The sequence below is a fragment of the Gopherus evgoodei genome, chromosome 6 (assembly GCF_007399415.2).
Source record: "Gopherus evgoodei ecotype Sinaloan lineage chromosome 6, rGopEvg1_v1.p, whole genome shotgun sequence".
Taxonomy (NCBI): domain Eukaryota; kingdom Metazoa; phylum Chordata; order Testudines; family Testudinidae; genus Gopherus; species Gopherus evgoodei.
In genome coordinates, this window is record NC_044327.1 from 131,619,168 (window position 1) to 131,635,804 (window position 16,637).

General features: G+C 48.7%; 1 protein-coding gene across 4 annotated transcripts in view; it reads right to left on the reverse strand.

Moving 5' to 3' along the window:
- Window positions 1-16,637, reverse strand: part of UBAP2 (ubiquitin associated protein 2) — a 145,986-nt gene that overhangs the window by 19,764 nt on the left and 109,585 nt on the right. For 2 of the 4 annotated variants that reach the window (XM_030565760.1, XM_030565758.1), the window contains 4 exons: window positions 14,366-14,432; window positions 10,987-11,182; window positions 9,493-9,584; window positions 8,480-8,527 (listed from right to left, as the gene is read on the reverse strand). In XM_030565760.1, the coding sequence (XP_030421620.1) occupies window positions 8,480-8,527; window positions 9,493-9,584; window positions 10,987-11,182; window positions 14,366-14,432 (403 nt within the window). Of the gene's footprint in view, window positions 1-8,479; window positions 8,531-9,492; window positions 9,585-10,986; window positions 11,183-14,365; window positions 14,433-16,637 lie in introns of all 4 variants that reach the window. The other 2 variants (XM_030565759.1, XM_030565757.1) reach the window with 1 other exon arrangement.

Consider the following 16,637-nt stretch of genomic DNA (forward strand, 5'->3'; position numbering starts at 1 on the left):
TGCTTTTTTTGCAACAGTATCACACTGTTGACTCATATTAAGCTTGTGGTCCACTATGACCCCTAGATCTCTTTCTGCCATACTCCTTCCTAGACAGTCTCTTCCCATTCTTTGTGTGTGAAACTGATTGTTCCTTCCTAAGTGGAGCACTTTGCATTTATCTTTATGGAACTTCATCCTGTTTACCTCAGACCATTTCTCCAATTTGTCCAGATCATTTTGAATTTTGACCCTGTCCTCCAGAGCAGTTGCAATCCCTCCCAGTTTGGTATCGTCCGCAAACTTAATAAGCGTACTCTCTATGCCAACATCTAAATCGTTGATGAAGATATTGAACAGAACCGGTCCCAAAACAGACCCCTGCGGAACCCCACTTGTTATACCTTTCCAGCAGGATTGGGAGCCATTAACAACTACTCTCTGAGTACGGTTATCCAGCCAGTTATGCACCCACCTTATAGTAGCCCCATCTAAATTGTACTTTCCTAGCTTATCTATAAGAATATCATGCGAAACTGTATCAAATGCCTTACTAAAGTCTAGGTATATCACATCCACCGCTTCTCCCTTATCCACAAGGCTCGTTATCCTATCAAAGAACGCTATCAGATTAGTTTGACACGATTTGTTCTTTACAAATCCATGCTGGCTATTCCCTATCACCTTACCACCTTCCAAGTGTTTGCAGATGATTTCTTTGATTACCTGCTCCATTATCTTCCCTGGCACAGAAGTTAAACTAACTGGTCTGTAGTTTCCTGGGTTGTTTTTATTTCCCTTTTTATAGATGGGCACTATATTTGCCCCCTTCCAGTCTTCTGGAATCTCCCCCGTCTCCCATGATTTCCCAAAGATAATAGCTAGAGGCTCAGATACCTCTTCCATTAACTCCTTGAGTATTCTAGGATGCATTTCATCAGGCCCTGGTGACTTGCAGGCATCTAACTTTTCTAAGTGATTTTTTACTTGCTCTTTCCTTATTTTCTCTTCTAAACCTACTCTCTTCCCGTAAGCATTCACTATACTAGACATTCCTTCAGACTTCTCAGTGAAGACCGAAACAAAGAAGTCATTAAGCATCTCTGCCATTTCCAAGTCTCCCGTTACTGTTACCCCCTCCTCATTGAGCAGTGGGCCTACCCTGTCCTTAGTCTTCCTCTTGCTTCTAATGTATTGATAAAAAGTCTTCTTGTTTCCCTTTATTCCCATAGCTAGTTTGAGTTCATTTTGTGCCTTTGCTTTTCTAATCTTGCCTCTGCATTCCTGTGTTATTTGCCTATATTCATCCTTCGTGATCTGACCTAGTTTCCATTTTTTATATGACGCCTTTTTATTTTGTAGGTCACGCAAGATCTCAAGGGTAAGCCAAGGTGGTCTTTTGCCACATTTTCTATCTTTCCTAACCTGTTACAAACGTGCAGGCTGCCATGTGGCCTAGGAGGGCCAGGCACGTTCGTAGAGACGCCAGCGGGGCCGCTCGCAAACGTAGAATGATGTCCGACAACGACTGGAACCTGGGCAAGGGTAACAAGGCCCTGGCCAGGGTAGAATCTAGAACGGCCCCGATAAACTATCCGCTGTGTGGGGAGTAGAGTAGACTTGTCCACATTGATTACGAGGCCCAAGGTCGCAAAGAGGGTGCTGATCCTGTCGACATTGTCATGGACCTGCAGCTCCGACGTGCCTCGGATCAGCCAGTCGTCCAAGTAGGGGAAGACGTGGATGCGGCAATGTCGAAGGTGTGCGACGACGACTGCCATGCATTTTGTAAACACTCTCGGGGCCGTAGAGAGGCCAAACGGAAGGACCGCAAATTGGTAATGTTGGCAGTCGGCCACGAAGCGGAGGAAACGCCTGTGTTGGGGGGCAATCGAGATGTGAAAGTAGGTGTCCTGCATATGGAGGGCGGCGTACCAGTCTCCGGGATCCAGGGAAGGGATGATGGTTCCAAGGGATACCATGCGGAACTTCAACTTCACGATATACTTGTTGAGTTCCCGCAGGTTGAGAATGGGCCTGAGGCCGCCCTTGGATTTGGGGATTAGAAAGTAACGGGAATAAAACCCCTTGCCCTTCTCGTTTTCTGGAACCGCCTCTATGGCTCCCTTGGCAAGGAGCGCGTACACCTCCTGACGGAGGAATTGCTCGTGAGAGGGGTCCCTGAAGAGGGACGGGGAAGGTGGGTGGGAGGGTGGGGGCGAAGAAAACTGCAGGCGATAACCGGCCTGCACCGTACGCAAGACCCAACGGTCCGACGTTATTTGGGTCCACGCCGGGAGGAAAAAGGAAAGGCAGTTGGAAAACTGCGGGGAAGGATCCGTAGGGGAAAACTGGTACTGCGCCCCCGGGCGCACCTTCAAAATGAAGGCTTAGGTCCTGGAGGGGCCTTGGTGGAGCCTTGGTTCTGCCCCGTTTGCCCACCAGACTGCCTGCGGCAGTTGTTCCTGCCTCGGCGCCTCGAAAGGTCCTGCCGTGGGCGGAACTGAGAGTATGGCCGCCGCCGCTGGTGCTGGTTTTGCTGCCTGAACGGCCTACGTTATGTCACCGGCGTATGCATGCCCAGCGACCTTATTATGACCCTGTTATCTTTAAGATCCTTCAATCTAGGGTCTGTTTTATCCGAAAACAGGCCCTGGCCTTCGAAGGGGAGGTCCTGGATTGTGTGCTGGAGCTCCGGCGGAAGGCCAGAGACCTGCAGCCAAGAAATCCGGCGCATCGTGAGCTCCGAAGCTAGGGTCCGAGCGGCCGAGTCGGCAGCATCAAGGGAGGCCTGTAGCGATGTTCTTGCTACTTTCTTGCCCTCGTCCAGGATGGTGGAAAGTTCCTGGCGTGCATCCTGGGGCAAGAGCTCCACAAACTTCCCCGCCGCTACCCAGGAATTGAAGGAGTAGCGGCTGAGGAGGGCCTGTTGGTTTGAGACCTGGAGCTGCAGCGCCCCCGCCGAATAGACCTTGCGGCCCAGGAGGTCCATCCGCCTCGCCTCCTTCGACTTGGGCGCTGGGGCCTCTTGCCAGTGGCGCTCCCTATCGTTCACTGACTGGACCACCAACGAGCAGGGGGTCGGGTGAACATATAAGTATTCATAGCCCTTTGAGGGGGCCATGTACTTTCGCTCCACCCCTCGAGCCGTCGGAGGGATGGAGGCCGGCGACTGCCAGATGTTAGTGGCATTAATCTGGATCGTCTTTATGAAGGGCAGGGCCACTCTGGTGGGCGCATCGGATGAAAGGATGCTCACCACCGGGTCCTCAATTTCCGACATCTCCTCCGCCTGCAAGTTCAGGTTCTGTGCCACTCAGCGGAGGAGGTCCTGGTGTGCCCTCAAATCCAGTGAGGGGGGCTGGAGGATGAGGTGCCCGCCACTGCCTCATCCGGAGACGAGGACGAGGAGACCCCCGGCAACAAGGTGTCCACAGGGGGTTCCGTGAGGTGCTGCACCTCCGTTTCCGGAGGGAGCTCTGGGTCCCGGTGAGTACCGTCCGTTTCCGGGGAGTGAGGGGGTCTAGACGCCCTCGCCTCCAGTGGTCTGCACTCCGCCACAGGGCGGGGGGTAATGTGTTGCGGACCCTGGGCCTGAGAGTATGCCCATGGGGTCCAAAACCCCCACTGTGGAGGCCCTCGTTCTTGTGGCGGAGGGTCTTGGAACAGGGCCGCGTGTCTGTCCTGTGCCATGGCATAGACACTGTCAGTGTGGGAGGAAACCGACGGCTCCCTAGAAGGCCAGGGGGGCGCTGAGCTTGGTTGATATGCAGCTCTATGCGCCGTGACTGACGCTCCCCTCGGTGCGGAGGATCGGTGCTGCGACCCACATCGGTACCAGGAATGGCGTGATGATCTGTGCCGAGATCCCGACCGGGAGAGGGAACGATGTCGGTGCCGGGAGTGGGACCGCGACCTTCTGTGAACGCGGTGCCAGGCCGGCAGCAGAGACCGGGACATACCACCAGCGCGGTGCCGGGAGGTCGACCGGGTTCGGGACCTGCCACCGGTTTGGTGCCGGGAGGTCGACCGCAGGGCCGAACGCCGAGGCGAACGGCTCCTGGAGTCTCGGTGCCGGTAGTGAGATGAGCCCGACCGGGACCGTGCGGATGGTGATCGGTGCCGCGAGTGCGACCGGTACCGTCTGGGCGACCGGTGCCGGGACTCCGAGCGGTGCCCCGAGCGTGAGTGTTCGCGCCTCCGGGGTGATCGGTGCCGGGACTCGGGAGACAGGGCTTGAAGCATCGGCTTACCCCTGGAAGTTATGCGTCCTGGGGGTGCCGGCTGAGGCTGAGATGGCTCCGTTAGAGCAATTAAGTCCCGAGCCGAGGCGAAGGTCTCCGGCGTCGATGGGACCCTTAGCTCGACCCCTGATCTTACGGGGGAGCTAGGTGGAGCTGGACTCGACGGATCTTCTGGGCCCGGAGTCGACAGCAGTCCTGCAGGCGGTGCCGCGGCAAAGGTAGGTGCCGGGCGGTCCGCTCGGGCCTGCCTTGATGGTGTCGCAGACGCCGAGGGACGTAGATCTGCTCCCGGTGCTGGAGATGGTCGGTGCCGGGGAGTCTTGCCGGTGCCGGCGCTGTCCGGTGCTGGAGTAGAACTGGCTGACTGCACCGCCGGTGCCAGAGACAGGGCCGCTTCCATGAGGAGAGCGCGAAGTCTTTGGTCTCTCTCCTTTTTAGTGCGAGGCTTAAAAGCCTTGCAAATGCGGCACTTGTCGCTAATGTGCGATTCCCCAAGGCACTTAAGGCACGCGTCGTGAGGATCGCTCGTAGGCATCGGCTTCTTGCATGCCGAGCACTGCTTGAAGCCCGGCGAGCCAGGCATGGGCCCGGTGCCGGGGAGGGCAACGGCCCACCCGCAGGCAATGTTCGATAACTATTTACAGGATTCTAACTAACTATTATACTAAAAGGCTATCTACTACTTAACTAAGAACTATCTACAATCAAACGACGAAGACGAACAGGAGAGCTAGGGACGTGGAGGTCAGCAAGCCGCACTCCACAGTTCCAGCAATCGACACGGCGGTAAGAAGGAACTGAGGAGCGGGTGGGCCGGCAGGGGTATATATCTAGTGCCATAGTGGCGCCACTCTAGGGGGCGACCTGCCGGCCCACTGGAGTTGCTAGGGTAAAAAGTTTCCGGCAGACGTGCACGCGCAGCGCGTACACCTACCTGGAATGGATATGAGCAATCACTCGAAGAAGAATTACATTTTCAGACTTGGGGAGAAAGCACGCAAGAAAGTTTGGCTGCCAAGGTCTAAGGTACCCCAAGAACTGAGTAGGGCATGACCTTGGACACTCTGAAACTACTGAAACATTTCTTGCTTGTAGGTGTGTCCAATGCCCAGGGAACAGAGGGCAGCCCTGGAGCCCTTCAATGCGTGCAGGGAGTCATCACTGTCTCTGAGAAGGAGAAGTCCTCTGTTGTGTTTTGAACCTCTCTTGGAAACCCTGGAAGTTGGAGCCATGACATCCTGAACATAACTACCCCGCTATGGAGATAGATATGGCAGCAGTGCCTACCACATATAAGGACACTTGGAGAGCCGTTCTGGCCAATGACTCCATAACTATGGATTGGAATTGCTCCTCACAATTGTGTGCCAGCTTTCAATAAAGGGCTGCAAGCCTGTTGTACTTATAGTCAAGTAGTATTTGGCTATGGCCACCTGATAGTTTCTGGTCCGGAACTGCTGGGTGAGGACAAGTATGACTTTCATCCAAAGAGATCCAGCAGCTTTTGGTCCTTGTCATGAGGGTAGATGTTGAAAATTGCTGTCTACCCTGTTCATTCACTGCACCAACTACTAGGGAGTTAGGTGGTGGTCAGAATCCTTAAGCACACATAGTGTTTCTTATCCACCTTTTTGCACATTGGTGGAATAGTGGAAGGCGCTTGCTACACCATCTTAGCCAGGTGAGGAGAGCCTCATCAGTAGGGAGCACCACTCTGGAGGGTTGAAGCTGACTGCAAAATATTGAGCAGCTTGTTTGTGGATCCTTGACTTCCTCCAGAGTGATCAGCTGAGTGTCTGCCAGCCTTCTAATGAGGTCCTGAAGCTGCCAGCCATGGAAGGTAGTGGAGGCATAAAGGCCTCATCCAGCAACGACATGAAATGGGAGTCTCAGGTGTGGCTTCTTTATCTGCCCTACCCTCTTGCTCCTCCAGTGTCTCTCCTCCTGTGAGGGCGGTTGATGGGAGGGGAAGATGTGAAACCCTCGTCTCCCTGAGGGACTGTACCAGTGGTTTGGGTACATTGCTACTGACAGTCGGCCCAGAGGTCCCAATAGAACCATTGCAGGGCTCCAGAAGAAAGCAGATTTAGTATGCAATGCTGGTTCTAATTTCCCTTGGTGACCCACAAGGTCTTCCCTGCAGCTGGCCAAAAGGCAATGCCCAAATGGGTATGCAGGAAAACCTACCACTCAAGTCAAAGAGACCATTCGGAAGTTGTCTTCCTCCACATCCTCCTGTGGAGGGAAGAGAGCCCGAGCCACAGGATGGCCACTCAGAGACAAAGTTCTTTGTATCAAGAGATGCTCAGTACCTCTCAACAACTCTGATGGACCTCTGTTCATTCGACACCAAGAGGTCCCTTGAGTATCAGAATTTCTGTAGTACTAGAAAGGACCCCAGTATCGATGCCATATGTGCCATAAGTGAGGTAGCTGTAACTGAAGCCGACGGTCCTGACAATGATGGGCATACTGTAGATGTCTGGCGCTGTTGCTTGCTTGGTACTGAGGGTATGGCTTGCATAGGCACCCCGCTTAGCTGCTTGCACTGGTACCAAAAGCTGGCTGAAGGCGCATGATGGCACCAATGGCCAGGTTGGATGCATAGGTACTGACGGCACAGCAAAACTCGATGGTATCCTGTGCTTGCCTTCCTCACTGGTGGAGGGTACCGGTATGCTATCGGAGATGTGCTTCAGACGATGGTTGAAGAGATCGTTCCATGGCTAACAGTCTGAGCTTATCTCCGTGTTCTTCCTTGCCCTGGACTTAAGTGCCAAGCAGAAGAAACACTCTTGGGAGACATGGGACTGGCCCCAGGCAACAGAAACATTTGGAGTGACCATTGCTTATTAGTACAGCCTCCCAGCAAGAGAGGCAGCATTTGAAGCCTGGCGAGCCCGTAATGCCCCACCAAGACAGGACAAGTTGCCTGGAGGGAAAGAGAAAGACAATCCTCTCGCCTAAAAACTAAGTAACTATAGTAAATACTAAACAGTAACCTACAACTACAAGCTACCTAACTGCAATAAAAAACAGAAGGCCGAGTACGTTCTAGGCCGAGGCAGCAGAGAAGGAACTGAGGGCAATTCACCCACTCACCGCTATGTAGTGTAGGTGTCTTGAGGGCTCGTCTACACTTACCAGAGGATCGACATGTGGTGAGCAATCACAGGTCGCTCTCCCATCCACTCCTGTACTTCACTTGAACAAGAAGCGCAAGGGGAGTTGACGGGAGAGCATCTCCCATCGATATAGCATACTGTGGACCCTGCAGTAACTAGGTCTAAGTACACTGACTTCAGCTACATTATTCTCGTAGCTGAAGTTGCGTAACATATATCGGGGATGGGCAAACTACGGCCCGAGGGCAGGATCTGGCCTGTGTGTTCCTGCTGGGGAGCTGGGTCAGGGGCAGCATCATGGGGCTCCAGCCGAGGTGGTGCTGCGTCGGGGACCACACCACATGGCTTGGCCCCAATCCACCACGGGGCGCCAGGTCGGGGACCGCACCACGCATCTCCCAGAATCCACGGCATGGCCCCACTCCGAGGGTTGCAGGCTACTCCATACCTAGGAGTGGGAGAAAGGACATGCCACTGCTTCCAAGAGCCACCTGAGGTAAGTGCCACTTGGAGCCTGCATCCCCAAGCCCCAACCCCTTGCCCCAGCCCTGATACCCTCCTGCTCTCCAAACCCCTTGATCCCAGCACAGAGCACCCTCCTGCACCCCAAACCTCTCATCCCCAGCCCCACCCTACAGCCTGCACCCCCAACCAGAGTCCTCACCCCTTCCTGTATGCCAACCCCAATTTTGTGAGCATTCATGGCCCGCCATACAATTTCTATTCCCCAGTGTGGGCCTTGGGCCAAAAAGTTTGCCCACCCCTGACTTAGATCTATCTCCCCCCGTAGTGTAGACATGGCCTGAGATGAGGAGGCTTAAGGCATGTGTGAGGGCTGAACGGTCACTGCTAGCTAGAACCTCCAATCAGGCTCAAGAGGCATATGTGCACCGGAAGTGGAGTGTCCGTAGGTATGTTACTCGAAGAAGAACCTTAAGGAACTTACACCTTCTAGGTAATCGCACTGAAAGGAGACACTTGAGCAGCTAGAATACATCAGCAGCTTCATGGAAGTAGGACAGCCTCAAGGAAAGCTCTTAAAATCACCATAAACTGAAGTGGTTTCCCCTGGGTAGAAGAACTACAAGATTGACTCACAGTGAAAGCAAGCCACTTGGTTCATTTACTTACCATTGGCAGCCTGGATTGGAGCATCTGAAGATCGTCATAACCATAGATCTGCTTGAAGACAGATAAAAATACAACAACATAATAACACTTTTCTCTAATATTGGCTAATTTGGGGGGGTTAAGACAGATTAATCTAGACCCAGACTATTTTAAAAACACCAGGCTATCGCAGATCTTGTATTATCAAGATATACGTTCTATTTCCAAGGGCTAGCACAGTGGAAGTTTGGTTGACATGTCAATTACAAATCCTCATTTTCCATGCTCATTAGCACTCTGAGATTTGAAGATTGTGGAGTCAGTACAGTTCTCAAGGGCACACAGTTTACTGGAAACAACCACAAGACATTCAGAGCTAGGAGCTAACCAACCCTCTTAACTGCATTGTTTGCTATTACTGCTCCCCGGTACGTGGTGCTCCAAGATTCAGCGAACAGGCCTTAAGTTTGCAAGATACAATCGTTCATTTCTAGGTTAGAACTGAGGAATGACTATTCCTTCCCTTCGGTGAAGAAGGAAAAGAACTAGTGGTAGGACAGAGCATCCAACCGAGGAGACTGGACTATGCAGCCACTGAGATGAAGTCTGTTTCAAAGCATGCTGACATCTACCTGAAAATACAGGTGACAGGACACATGGCTGGTTCTGAGTACAGCACACCCAATCTATCCCAGAAAGTCAAACATTTAACTCAAATGATTCTATTTCAACTGAAAGGGCCTAATACTGATCCCATTAAAGTCCATGGCAAAACTCCCAGTTTTCAGTGGAAGCAGAATCAAACCCGTAATCAAGGATTTTCAAACAGTCAGTTTTGAATTTAGCAATGAATTGCAAACCTGCACAGAATATACTTCCATACCATTCTTTCAGCATCTGGAGCAAGGAGTCCAGGATTCCAAACACAACATATGCTAAAAAAAAGACAAGTGGCATAGACAGTGGCAGGTCTGGAGGACCCTTTGGCACCAAGGAGTTAAGTAATCTACGGCAGGTACAATGAAGTTGCTTACTGGGTAGGCAGGCAGGAGTCCTCCAGGTCCCACAATATACTGGTTATGCAACAAGGGTGGTACACCTTGGGGCAGGTTGGGGGGAGCTTTGCCTGTAGAATCAAAATACAAACATTTTAACAAGCCTCAAAGTAAAGGCTTCAGCCCTGAGACAAGTTTGTTGGCCAGCCCTGAAGGCTGAACTATCACAGTGTCTAGACAGCAGAGATATGCTTAAGAGGAATGGTGAATAAAAACTGCAAGCTAATAATACTTGAAAGAGGGCCTGAACATTATAACAGACATCCTGTTAGCTAGGGGACCAGACATACTAAGAGATAAGGATCCTCCACAGGCCCAGAGGTAAAGAACATGGTTCCATCCTTGAGATCAGTCTGGGTTTGATGGATTAGTTCTCAGGTTAGTAGAAGTCTGAAATGATGGAAAGGGTTATGGACCCATTGCTCCCTCCCCTAGTCCCTTTCAGAGGAAGAGTCCAGGCCTCATTCTCACTGCAACAGATAGCAACCTCGCTGCTCACCACTTTCCGCTCTGCTGTCAATCAGATGGAATCACTAGTCATCAATAACATCATAGTTCTCTTGTGGGTACTGCTGGCTTCAGCTATGGCCAGGAAGAGAGAAGAGGAGAGGTCATAATGCAGCTTTGATCTCATGCTATGAAGCAGGGGCTGTGCTGAGGGACCATGGGGGGAGAAATGCACTTCGTCTAGCCAGTAATTAGAATCTCCACTGGCAGTATGAGTGGGAAAGGGAAGAGAGAAACACTTGTGCAAATGATTCAACCAGAATGTCCAGTGCCTTCACAACTTTCCCCTAAGGGATATCCACATTTCCTTTTGGCAGCTAAAGCGGACTACAAAGCCAGCAGTGAACTCAATACTGCTTGCATTGAGCACAAGAACAACTCATCTCCCTTCTCTGAAAAAGACGAGAGCCGCCGCCACCACCACACACAATGAACGCGCTGGCTGTTTGGGCATTCTTTCTCCTAGCAGAGCCGTTTGCAGTGGCATGGGCAATGCATGAATCCAGAACCTCCCCTCCTCAGTCACCAAGGCAGCAATGCTTTGGCATGGGGTAATGAAGGCTGGAACTGCAGTGGATTCTGACACTGCCACATGAACTCGGACTGTAGGGGGAGAGTTAGAAGTAAAAGCTAATGTGCATAAAAGGCAAGAGCTGACCATGTTGCTTAGTTTGCAACCAATTCTCTACAGGTCCACACTGACTAAATCAGGAGCAGCTCTGGTTATCATCTATAAAGCTTTCTGAAGCTGGAACATGCTACATAAATGCTATTATTACCCATCAAATATTCCCAACGCATAAAAGCAGGCAACTTTATTTCATAGGCCAGCAAGTAAGCATGCTGAAAAATGCAAGTCTTTAAAGAGTGTTATTTCTTAGCGTCGTTATTGCTGGCGTGGTGCTCAACTGACACCTGCAGACTGAAGTCCTCTGTCTATCCATGTGATTTGTTAATATTGCGAACCTGAAGACACTAAGGGAAGCTGCCCGTGTAGAAGCAGCTGGCTAGACACACTGGTAACGCTCAGGCCAAGGCTGTTTGTAGTGTTCATACTGCTTGCCATGCTGACAACTGAGGACGTGGTGCTAGTGGCTGAGGTTGAAGCAGCTGAAAAGGTTGTTGAGGGCTGGAGTGAAGCTGTGCTCTCAACACTGGTGTGCTAGAAAGGAAGACACAAAGAATGAGGATCACAGAGTGACAAACCACTTTGCAAAACACCTGAGTAAAAACACCACCCAACCTTTTTAGGTAACAGCAGCATGTGCAAGAGAATCCTAGCATTCTCATCTGTATTATAAACATACTCAACAGGGACTAGTAAGCCAAGGCTATAATTAAGAGGTTCTATAAACCTACACCATGAGAATGAAAACAAGTCACCAGGCCTGAGTTGGAATATATATCTGTGGTTCAGTTGCTTTTTTATTATGTTAACTATGGTCATTTGGCTCTCACCAAAATCATCCTTTTATCTTAGATACGGTCGCAGTTTATGTTATCTTTGCAAGCGTCTAGGAGTTTATCTAAGGAAAAGGATATTTGCTTTAAAAAGGGCCCCTGCTAATTGGATTTCTTCAGGCCGCTTGCAAAAATTAAAAGCAAAATGCAAAACTTAAAACCCGTGATGCCCTTAGTGGTAGTGGTGGTGGTGATGTGTCAAACTGATATGCAAGCCAGACAGGGTACTGATTGCAGTATAGCGTCCAAGAGCAACGTAAGTGCCATAACGGCAAAGCTAAAGCTCAGCAGAGAATGGGAAGAGGGAACGTTCTGCTAAGTAAGAGATGTCAAGGTACAGTAAAAGCTGTTTTATCTGGCACTTCAACTGGAAAGCTCTATAAATCAGCATTTCTGATCTTCATTGAAACACTGGTTTATAGTCCACTTGGCATGGGGCCAGCAGGAGGTTGGGGTGCGAGAGGGGGTGCAGAACGCGGGATCTGGGAGGGAATTTGGATGTGGGAAAGAGCGGTGCCCTATCCAGGGGGCCGCTCACCTTGGGTGGCTCCCCACAGGCAGCGACCTGTCCTGGTTGCTCCTCAGCAGAGGCGCTCTTAGGCAGCGCTGCACACTGGCAACTGCCCCTGCAGCTCCCATTGGCCACTGTTCCCAGCCAATGGGAGCTGCAGAGCCAGCGCCTAGGGTGGGGCAAAGGCAGCACGCAAAGCTGCCTGCCGTGCCTCTGCCTAGGAGCAGCTGGGGCAGGTCGCCACTTGCAGGGAGCCGCCTAAGTTGAGCGGCCCCCAGATCCGGCACCTCATACTCCCTCCCATATACAAACTCCCTCCCAGAGCCCATGCTCCATGCCCGCAGCCCCACACCCCCTCTCGCACCCAAACTCCCTCCCTTTTAGTTAACCGCCATTTTTCACTAACCGGCACCCCCCATTTCCCCAATATGCTGGATAAAACAGCTTTTACTGTACTTGCCGACTTGGGACTGATGTAATGGTTTAACACACTTACTACATATACTAAACCCATACAGAAAAGCCCTGTACTAACCATAACCAATCCATATGCCATTTTGGGGTTGCATACACAGGGGCAGCCCACCACAGAGCAAGACGGCAACCATCTTTCTATTTAGCACTAGTATAACCACATCTGTTCAATACTGGTTGCCTTGTTATCAGAAACACACAAATGTATGCACATGATGGTAATACCCATGCGACACATTCCAGAATCATGTGTTACATAGCGTTCTTCATACACCTTAAATCATGTCACTTGCACACTGCCCGCTAACTCAGCTCCACCGAGGTTAGTAATAACACTCAAAACTTTGGAGCAGCTTCAAAACAGGCACTTTACTATGACTTTTTAATGTAACTTGTGGCAAAAATGTCTCTCTCTCCTCCCTTACGTGGAAGTTTCCTCTGGGGCTACATTTGTCTGAGGGATAGGATGGGCAAAATTCAGTGCTAGACCATTGACAGCTTTTATGGCCAATCAATCACAAGCCATCAGCACTAGAGATGAGATCTTGATACCACTAGAGAGCTGGGAAATTGCCCCTCTTCCCTAGTGAGATAAAGCACTTGTCTCAGTCCCTGGGCATTGTGACAATGGCAGACCAGGTGTCAGCTCACGCCTAGGCCTCAACTAAACACTGATGAATGCATAGCTGGAAACCAGTCTGGTTCACCTGTGTGTTAATGTTAGTAAAATAGGTATTAGATTTTTAAAAATATGTTTAGATTTTATGAAATGCTTGTAGGATGTTGCTTGTATTAATCTCACTTAATATAATCTAATAACATGGGGTACAAATGTTAAGTGTTTGCATTGTAAACCTCTGTAACTGTGTAACTCACTAAACAGGAAAGAAGCATTGACTAATGTAAAGGCTGGCTTCCTAAAGGTGGTGTTAGGTCCTGTACACAAAAAGACTAACTGAAACCAAATGAGCTACTGTTAAACATCAAAGGACAAAGACTTTGTTAAACTGCATTCCTCCTCCCACCCCCATGAAGAGGAGACCGGTGCATGAGCTGATCCCATCAGCTTGAACTCTGGGAGGAAGGGAATAAAAATCCCTGACAAGAAGAAACTGGGTCTTTTATGCTGCTTAGACTCTGAGGAGCAAGCAAAAGATCCGCAGTGCTTGGTATGGGTTAGCCCTAAAGGACTTACAGAGCCTGCTTATAATAGGCGCATCTATCACCTTTTGGAACTTAAGACTAACTCATTTGTGTGTATGTTTACCTGCTTTATCCTTGTAAATAACTCATTTATTTTTCTTAGTTTATTATAGGATTGGCTACAAGTGTTGTCTTTGATATAGAATTTAAGGTGCAATTGACCCGGGTAAGTGACTAGCATTTTGGGACTGGGAGTAACCTGAATATTGACTTTTGGTGTAAAGGGACCATTTCTCACAAAGGCAAGCTTGCACGGGTGGCAAGACAGATGAGTGCGCCAAGGGGCCTGTCTGTGGAGCCCATGTTAAGGCTGAAATAATGCTTTAGGAGTTCACACTTGATACTTGGTTGGTGAAGCTAAGGACAGAATTCAAAACTAGTTTGAGACTTGTGCCCTGCTTCTTAGCCGTCTGCCCTGAGGCTGGTACCACTCCAGACAGCTTGATAGGCATCTTAAACCTTTATCAGGAAAACTGACTGTAGATTTAATGAGACAAGGTGGGTGAGGTAAAATCTTTTATTGGACCAACTTTTGAGTTTACACAGAGCTCTTCTTCAGCTCTGGGAAAACAAACTCAAGAGTGTCACAGCTAAATGCAATGCGGAACAGATTGTTTAGCATAAGTAGATAACGTATTTCAACACTGCAGACAACAATGTAGACTTAATAGCAGTTATGACTCAAACAGGACTTACTGCATGTGAGGTACTTGCAGACAGCACTGCAGCAGAGGAGAGGCTGCTCTGATGATTAGAGAGGGAACTAGAAAGACAAATTTTAAAGGATCAATCAATAAAACTAAACTAAACAGACTAATCATCCTGAAATTTCTCACAACTGCACATTATAAAAGCATTTAAAAATACTTTAATGTTTTAGTGATTTATTTTAACACTAAAAGTTATTGATATATACAGAAAACCACTTCTGGAATCAAAAGCAACATAAAGTCAAAGATCTTCTTATAGCGGAGAATGGCAATTAACTACCATCCTCTCAGCGTTATAAGAAAGTCATTGTGACTGACAAGGCGACATTGCTCATTAGTGCTTGTAAATATCTCATGTTTTAAATGAGTAAAAGTTTCTTATGGAGTTGCCAAAGCAATGACAAGCCATTTACAATAAGAAACAGAATTCCATCTGAATTCAACTGCATAATACTGACCCCACTAATGAACATTACAGAGTATTACCACCACAATTCTGCTAATGGTCTCAACACCTTCACGAAAATGGGGAACACAGAAGTGTAGATTAAAAATGGTGAACTAAAAGCAGGAAGAACACTTGTCATATAGAACACCAAAAGGGAATTCCAGCTTCAAACAGAAATCACACCACTGAGCCCCCAAATCCATTTTAATCACTCACAATAGGCATACATAATACTACATCTCTTCTATTGTTATCTGTAGCATTGTTGTAGCCATATTGGTCCCAGGATTAGAGAGAGAGAGGGTGAGGTAATACCTTTTATTGGACCAACTTCTAAAGAACAGCTCTGTGGAACTCAAAAGCTTGTCTCTTTCACCAACAGAAGTTGGTCCAATAAGATATTACCTCACCCACCTTGTCACTCTTATACACAAACTAATTCCCATTATGTTTTAAAATATTCAAACAGTGTCAAACTCTGGGAATCAGAGCATGTTAAAGCATCCATCACACAGAATACCCACTACAGAAATTCTAGGTAGAACTACAGTGAGAAGATACAGGAAGAGTGGTTCAAACAAAAATTAAAAAAAGACTAAACAATAGGAGTTTGCATGGATCTGTATGTCATGTAGACTCCTCAAGCTAGGATTCTGAGCTCTCAAACCTTCACAGCTTTAGGCAGGTCTCCACTTTCTGAATTTAAAAAAATTGATTGCCAAAGTACACTCTTGATTTAATCAGATGATTTAAAGACCTAAATCCCTCATCTTGTTTACAAAGGAAAAGCTTCATTTCTCCTGAGAGCTATAGAATTATAAAGGACAGAACTCAGCCTTGAAATCAACAAATGATCAGCTCCTTTTGCAACAGTAAGGACCTTGTTTTCACCATCAGGGGTTCACATACATTAGGACAGTTCTCAGAGGCAGACTTACTCCTCAGAAGTCTCCTAGCAGAAATGAATCTACATTCTTCCTGCCAGATGTGAATCTTCTGATGCCTCATCAGCAGAAGGAATACTGTCTTCCCAGTTCCTACATTTTCAGGCAAGCCAGCCATTCTCAAACTCCTAACCTTAATTTTTTAATCAACTCTCATTTCTTGTATTGTTTTGTTTTTCTCCTCCTTGAGTTAGACTGTCCCCCCACATCCAGCACAACTCAGCTAGTTTATTTTCAGGGGAAAGGCTCAACATTTTTGTAAATAGTGGAAATGGACTCTTGTAGAGATTCTACTTTTAGGGAGTACATTCATTCTTCCCACAACTACTTGTTTTCTATCGATCAAGGAGTCCCACCTCCAAGCTTATAGTGCTAACAGCAACACCAGCACCAGATTTCAGCAACAGTCCTTTAAAAGCCTTCTTGGCAGGTGACTAAAGCTTGTTCTTGGTCATTTAAAATGCTTAACAGCTTCATCTTTCCTCCCACCCCAAAACTAATGCCACCCCAGCAAAATAAGGAGCAAGCAAAATGGAACTACCACAAATAAAGCCAATCATCCAGAAGAGTAAAGCAGCTCAGAACCAGGTCTGCTCATCACGCACACATCTATATGCTCCCTTGAGAATTCTGGCAATAAGAAAGCCCCATTCATGTCAGTGAGGGGCAGGAGGACAAGTGTCCTGACCATGATTAAATACAGGCATTTTCTTTGGAGATGCACCAGTGGTGTTTATAACCAGACTGAAAGTGAATACTGTAGGGCATTTCCTAATTCAGGCCCAGGCCCTTTGAGGCATGTCAAGGAGGAGACCCAGCATACACCTCTGCAGCTTTACAGATCAATTTCACTAAGACTTTTAGTG